Source organism: Copadichromis virginalis, linkage group LG11, assembly GCF_057382275.1.
Source record: "Copadichromis virginalis isolate Kocher_CV1m ecotype Utaka linkage group LG11, C_Virginalis_male_GT1.1, whole genome shotgun sequence".
Lineage (NCBI taxonomy): Eukaryota > Metazoa > Chordata > Actinopteri > Cichliformes > Cichlidae > Copadichromis > Copadichromis virginalis.
Window position 1 is genome coordinate 20,205,432 of NC_140628.1, and position 7,703 is coordinate 20,213,134.

Below are 7,703 nucleotides of genomic sequence, written 5' to 3' on the forward strand. Positions count from 1 at the left end.
TTATTTTGACTAAGTCCTGATGTGGCCTTTCCAATGATGTCTCATGTGTTTGGGTGGTCTCTTTTAGCCCCAGTGAGGCAGGGAATCACAAAAGTTAGTTAAACTGAAAGTTTTTTCTCAGTTCTCAGGAGACCATATTTACATTATCCCTGTACTTGTGGGCTGTATTACGAAGTACTGATTTAATAGGGTGATTCATATTTTGATTTCCAAAAAAAAGGACACTTGGCCCAGTCATGAAGAACTTTAATAATACTGTTTGCTTAAAGAAAACGTTAACATATTTAAACAATGCCTTCTCTGTGCGGTTAATGAATGGTGAAATAAAAAATGTCATGTAAGCTTTTAGTCAACAAAAGTCACTAAAAGCTAAGTCAACAAGTTCAAAAAAATGTTTGCTCCCCCAAGATTTACCATGTAGCTGCTTTTCCTCCTGTGTTTTTCCCACCATTCAGCCATGACCCAATTTAGCCTCAGTGAAGCTGGAGTCTATCCCAGTGAACTGAAATGACCTTCATGAATTTGCAAGCACACTAAAAATGCACTTTTCTTTCCCCTTCCAGCCAGATACAGACATGATGCTTCCTCTCCCAGATATCATGCTAGGGACTTTTTCTGACCTTAAAACAGCAAGGCAACGCCACAAAAGCACAACAGACTTTCCTCACCAAAGCAACATTTCTTTGCTTCCCTCTTATACTCATTGTCTTATAGATAGAGAACAAGACCTCTTGCGTCGTTGCTCACTCGGGGAGACCAAGAGTCTTTCACGCTACCCTCGCCATGCCCTCAGCGTGCCTGAAATCGGCTGCATTAGTCCCCTTCATGTCATTACCCACAGTCCGCTCCACAGCACGTCGCTCTCACCGGCAAAAAGCAACATATCCAGCCCTGCTAGAGAGATGGAGAAGCTTGCAAAGGCCAGGAGTAAACTTCTAGAGAGTGAAAGTAACCAAACCCCTACCATCACTCCAGAAACAAGAGAACAACTTCGCTATGTCGCCAAAGATGGAAAGTGCCGAGTCAACCTTTGTCATATTTCAGAAAGGGGCCGTTTCCTGTCTGATATCTTTACTTCTTTTGTGGACCTCCAGTACAGATGGTTCTTATTTGTCTTCATGATGTGCTACATTGTCACCTGGTTTTTCTTTGCTGTGCTCTACTTCTTGAATGCTTTCTTTAGAGGTGACCTAGAAAAGGAGAAGCCACTCACCACCCCTGAAGAAAACCTCATAGACCACGCACCCTGCTATTTGGGTGTAGATGATTTTATCTCTGCTCTTCTTTTCTCAGTGGAGACACAGCGCACCATTGGTTATGTATCAATGGTGTCTCCCAGCACAGTGTCTCCCAGCTGCCACGAGGGTGTGGTGCTGGTCATGACGCAATGCATTGTTGGGTCCATGATAGATGCTCTCATGGTAGGCTGCATGTTTGTTAAAATATCCCGACCCAAGAAGCAAGCGGAGACACTTCTTTTTAGTCGCACTTGTGTCATTGCTAACCGGGATGACCAGCTCTGCTTGATGTTCCGCCTGGGAGACCTCAGAGAAAGTCACATGGTGGACGCAAAGGTTCGTGCAAAGTTAATCAAGTCCCGGCAAACAGCAGAGGGAGAGTTCTTGCCTCTCGAGCAGACAGAGATTAACCTTGGTTATGAAACTGGCTCAGACCGACTTTTCCTGGTGGAGCCTCAAGTCATTCGGCACAATATTGACTGCGATAGTCCGCTGTGGGAGCTGGGTCCAGAGCAACTCAGAAGACAGCAGTTTGAGATCATCGTTATTTTAGAAGGAATTGTTGAGGCCACAGGTGAGTAATTGACATTCAAAAAGAAACTACTCGTACCTCCAAAAGTCTCATTTTAATATAAAACAACTGCAAAAAACTTTACTTTGACTTTGTTTTTGAGAATAAGATGGGTTTTTTTTGCAAGAATGTCATAGGAGGTGAGAGAAAGCATGTTCAGTGAGAGGAAGCATGGGATTTCCACATAAAAGCTGTGCAAGTACAGAGAAATGATTAAAACTCCATCCAGAGCAACCCTCTCAATCTGAGGCTGCAGTGCTAACCATTTACCCCTGCACTGCCAGTTAGTAGCCTCATTAATAATAGTTTTCAAGAATTAGGAAACTGGGATGCAATATTCTCTCAGTCATTGATTTTTTCCCTTCACTGTAGGGCTACAGAAGAAGGATTTTTTTTTGTGGACCAGACATTTAATGGTTGCCAAAAAAACCACACCTGAAAAAATCTCACCCACCACTTTTTCTGGAAGAGGGCTTGGTAAAATTCTGTAATACTTGAACTTGGCTATAACTAAGGTTTATGCTCATTATTTACAGCTGTTGACTACACCCAACCCCATGGTTCTCATGCAGTCATTACAGTTCAGTTTTACCCTGCTCTTTTGCTGTGTATTCACATACTGTGTGCACTCTTTGACACACAGAAACCTTGGATACCCCTACGATTTTGCAGACACAGCCTAGAATGTTGCTGCAGAAACTTCAGGGGCCCATGTGAGGGTTATTTGCGATAGTGTTCGTTTCCTCCTCCTCTGGAAGTTAAACACTTGCAGATGTTTCTTATTCTTTGTTTACTGTTTCTCCACAATCAGGTCAAATAGATAAATGTTATAATGTTTAAAGAACTCTTCATTTGGGTCATGGTTTGCTGTGTATAAATAGTTAAGAGTTAGTAAGTATTAAGAAGGTTTATTTATAGGTTAAAAGGTTTTTAAAAAGCAATTTCCACTGAAACAGCAACAACAAGCTTTCCCTTATTTAATTTCCAGCCTTCTGAGCTGTAAAAGCACACCGAGGTTGAGTGTCACAAAAGATAACAGACTTTGATGAAGCATCTGATGAGTAAACTGTGCAATTCCCTAAAACTATGATTGTTTATCAAGAGCAAGTCTGTCTGCCAAGTTCTAAATCTTGGAATATTTATATTTATGAGAAGGCCAACAAGTCATTCAGTTTCCTGGGTAAATGATGGGAAAACTGTCTTTCCACAATGCAGTCAGAATGTAAATATTTAACAGCTTATTTGGCATCTTTTTGGTATGGAAAGCAGGAAAACAAACCTTGCAGAAGGTTTTTTATAGAAAAAAAAATCACATATCTACATCTGAGTTTCCTTTCCCATGTAGTGCTCAAGCTCAACTGCATCATTCTGAAACTATTAGAGTGGTGACAATATCTGGTATTGTCACCACAGATGTTTTTTAGGCTTTTTAAAAAACAAAAAACAAAAAAAGTTTTTATTTCTATTGGTTTTTTTGAAACCCTTTTTTTTCTTCTTAATTTTAGACTTTCCGTTGTGGAAAAAAGTGAAAAATAACACACCAAAAACCCAAACTTCTGATACTGCTTTTTTTTTACGTGGTTCCTAAAGATTCTAGATAGTTTTCTTGCAGCAAATTATGACCTTGTGGTTTGTTTCATACATTCTTCAGCAACTGTGAAAAATAAAGTGCCCGCTCTTTTTATATACTAGTCCATAATAAAAATCAATCAATTAAGACGAATAACAACAGACACATATCACATGGTATCATGCTGTGTCATTGTTTATTTAACAAAAACTGAAGCAAAATCTAGAAGCAGTGTGTGAAAAATTGAAGCTAGGACTGCAGGTACGTGTTTAAACACAGCTCTTGCAGAGCTCAAGCACAACATTTCAAACATGTTAAGGTCCAGACAAAATAAGTTGCATAGTGAAGGGCCACTGCAATACTGTGGGTTTTTTTTTTCTATTCTGTTTCAGATTTGGCTGCTGGGCTTAACACCCTGATCTTCTTGCATTACCTAATATGGGTAAAGCTTTAGCTGTCAGACAGCTGGTACTATATTTTTCACCCACTACTTCTGCATTTTGGCTCATTTTTTGTCACATAAATAATGACACACTGCAATAAATCATCATATTTTCCTTTATTCTGGAAGGAATAGACCATTTTTCTAATTATAATGTGTCAAACCTTAGACTTGAAAGAAAGTGTGCTTTCTTTTTCACATGACTGTACAGTAGGTATTCAAACCTTTCAGTGATGCTATCTTTACAAGATAGCATCAAGTTCAAATAGAAACTGTTCTTCCGGCTAAAGTGTTTCCAATCTCAGTTTAAAAGAAAATATAATTTCTTATGGTGAAACTCTTTAGGAACAACAAACAAACTAAATAATTTGTACATAGATATTTCTAGTAAAATCAAAACCTTCCTTTTCCCCCCAATACTTTTGCTGTTGGAAATTGTTAATGTCAATGTCAAAATAAAGCTCAAGAATTAAAAAAAAATTATTGCAAAAAAATAAAAAAAATAAATCAGTATCACTCATCTAAATTTGGCCAGTTGATACTTTTAATGACAAGTTCCTACTTTCTTATTTTGGTAAGTTCGAATGGATTCAAACACACCAGAGACATCTTGTGGCAAATGATGCGTACTTCAGTTTAAGACGGTGATTTCACTTCACTTCAAAACTAACAGGCACTTCCATGTCATTATTTTAAACACAGGGATGATGTGCCAAGCCAAAACATCCTATATTGAAACAGAGATTGAGTGGGGCGCTCGCTTTGAACCATGCATGACGCTGGAGAAGGGCTCATTCAGAGTGGACCTGCGTCGGTTCCACACCACCTACAAGGTACCACTACCTAACTGCAGTGCCAGCCAGGCACACCAGCTAATGGCTCTGGCTGACTGCAAAGTCCAAAACCACAGAACCAGCCAAAACTGGGAAAGCTGGGCAGAGGGAATGACCGAAGAAGACAAAGACAAGCAACCATCCCATGGAGGATTCACTATTGCTAACATTCAGGAGGAGAGAGCATCAGAAGGCAATGAAAGTGAAGAGGGTACCGAAAAAAGCACGCCATAAGACATTTTAACTTTTTTAAAGCTGAATTGGTCATAAACACTTTCTCAGTATGAAGCTTTTTTTCTTTTTTTTAAAAGATGATACCAGCATTTCACTGTAGAAGAAGGGCAGGTGTAAATATACATAATAAATATTTTGAATTGACTATTTGCTAAACTTTATCCCAAAGTATTGTTGGCACACAGGTCCAGCTTTAAACTATAGCAATACACATAGAATTTTACAGCATAAATGCTTGCAGATTTACTATTCTTAGTAAAGTTGAAGTACCAGCAGATTCTTGATTTTAGTTGTTACCAAAATGTCTTTTTTCCTCGTCTATGGCATGTCCAAAACAAACCTGCGTTTAATCTCATGCAACTAAATAAATAGCAGCACTGTATTTCAGCATTGCAATGTTGTGTTAATCACTCCCTGTGGTTTCGGAGGAAAGGGCAAGAGCAGACCAATGTTCCCTCTAATTTTTCATGTGTCTGAGAGAACACACAAACTCCCTCAGCGGTCCCTTGGACCACTGTGAGCAAAATTAGACGTGTGCACTGTGCAAGTTACATGGTTTATTAAAATTACAGCATTTACATTTATGTTAGACTACTTTTAATTAACTGCTTATGAAAATTAAAAAAAAAAAATCTTGTTCATGACCTTGTTATTGGAAGTAAAAATAACTTGAACTCCAATTTTTTTAAATTTTTAATAAAGCTCTGACTTGTATTATGAGTCTGTGGTCTGGGAGAGAGTCCTGTAACTCTCTGTCTGCAAAATACAGTATATAATGAGCAATGCTGGGCAATTAATTATATAGTTACTTCATCAAAAAAGTAACTGAGTAATTCAAACAAAGTTTTTTGCAGCTGTGTACCTAAAAATGCAGCCAAGGCGTTTTTTAAATAAACATTTCAAACTATTTACAGAACAATCAGATGTTCTGCATCAAATTGACCCTGTGCACGAGAAAATGCTAACTTCCTGGTTTGAGACCGGATGTGGGGTTATACATTTCCGGTAGCTTTACTTTGCGGTCAATCGCTACTGCGAAGATATACTCCAAAATCATGTCCAAAACTCGAAAACGGAAAGATCCACCGAAAACGGTGGGAACACTCACTACTGTTGTGTCATAAAAAATCTAATGATCAATTTTGACGTTTAAAGAGTTTAGATCGATCAGTTGTTTACATCACTCAACACAAGCAGAACTGCATTACTGCATGCAGAAGACACCTCGTCCACATTCAGAAGCACATCTCTGTATAGTGACTGGTCTTATGATTTAAACAGGCAAATGTTCAGCATTCAAACTACAGGTGAAGAATAGTCAAACCAGATGTTTCCTGTTATGTCGATATCAGCTAGTCAAGTACACACCCACACAGCATGTTAACAAACCGTGAAAAAAAGCCACACAAAAAATTAATGACTGCTGGTAACGGTTTCTATACATTAGTATGTACGAAGCGTACGTTGTGACTTACCTTAAAAATTACAGTGGTCCCTCGCTATAACGCGGTTCACCTTTCACCTCGCTGTTTCGCAGATTTTTTAGTGCAAGTTTGCATGTTTTTTTTGTTTTTCTTACGTCACATTGTGTCCTGCGTCCTGATCGCTGCAGACGATCTCCTCCGTGACGTCTCTCCTGTACAGTACAGAATCGCTGCATCGATCGCTAGCAGTGTGACTCTGAAGTGCAGTACTGTATGTCCACAATGTCCACGAAACGTTTTGCACCGTCAAAAAATAAAATTGGCTACTTGATTTCACCTATCGCTGGTTATTTCTAGAACTTCTCTCACCCCAACCGGTCGCAGCAGATGGCCGCCCCTCCCTGAGCCTGGTTCTGCCGGAGGTTTCTTCCTGTTAAAAGGGAGTTTTTCCTTCCCACTGTCGCCAAAGTGCTTGCTCATAGGGGGTCATATGATTGTTGGGTTTTTCTCTGTATCTATGAAGCGCCTTGAGGCGACTTTTGTTGTGATTTGGCGCTATATAAATAAAATTGAATTGAATTGAATTGAATTGAATTGAATTGAACATAACACCCGCGATAAACGAGGGACAGCTGAGAAATATAACATTTGAATCCATTTTCTCTTTTGCCCTGAGGCGCGGGGAAAAAATATTGACAAGTCGATGAACATCATTTACAGATATATTGGGTAAATGCCCAAGACATCTATAGAAATGTAAATCGCCGCTTGATGCATTCATTTGCTTAACTTGTTTTGGACCGTAAACAGGGCGCAAATAGGACACCGGAAACAAAGCTCCCCACAGGAGTTTCCGCACCGGAAGTAGCATATGCTAATGTGCACATAGTCAATTTGATGCCACACAAATTATTTGTGCCACTCCAAAAAATAATTTCTGTCCACTATGAGATAAAGGAGAACAACAGCCTGATACCTGCAGGCCTGACAACAGGAGATGTATCACTCCTGTAACACCTGTAACATTTAGTCACCTCATTGTTCTGACACACACAACAAAACTATTGACTACACTACACACTAACTACACAAGATTTGCGCTAAATGTCGCAAATCTCTCACATCTCAAAACACCGCTGTCACTCCTAAAACTTCCCTCTTCCTAAACAACTAAATGGCATGTTGCCATATCATTTCTGATTGGTCGACATGGTACATTTTTCCACCAATACGAAAGGGTGGGGGTTTTTTTTGGTTTGTTTTTGCTCACAGGCAGGGCTGGACGTGGACAAAAAAATCAGCCCGGGCATTTTGACTAGAGACCGGCCCACCAGGTATTATCCGGTTGTTCAGTCTGACGTCACTAGCCGTGTCTGGACCTAAACTCTGCT

The 7,703-nt window shown here is 39.5% G+C and overlaps 1 protein-coding gene across 1 annotated transcript; it reads left to right on the forward strand.

Annotated features, from left to right (window-relative positions):
- Window positions 1-540: 540 nt before the first annotated feature.
- On the forward strand, window positions 541-5,602 carry kcnj20 (potassium inwardly rectifying channel subfamily J member 20). The gene is made up of 2 exons (XM_085473521.1): window positions 541-1,812; window positions 4,524-5,602. The coding sequence occupies exons 1-2, from the start codon at window positions 576-578 to the stop codon at window positions 4,886-4,888; spliced, it is 1,602 nt and encodes a 533-aa protein (XP_085329647.1). The 5' UTR covers window positions 541-575; the 3' UTR covers window positions 4,889-5,602.
- Window positions 5,603-7,703: the final 2,101 nt, after the last annotated feature.

Excerpts from the sequence above, each read along its gene's own strand:
- kcnj20 (XM_085473521.1), top strand. The coding sequence starts at position 576 with ATGATGCTTCCTCTCCCAGATATCATGCTAGGGACTTTTTCTGACCTT. Across the intron at positions 1,813-4,523 it reads AGGAATTGTTGAGGCCACAG|GGATGATGTGCCAAGCCAAA; the intron begins GTGAGTAATTGA and ends TTTTAAACACAG.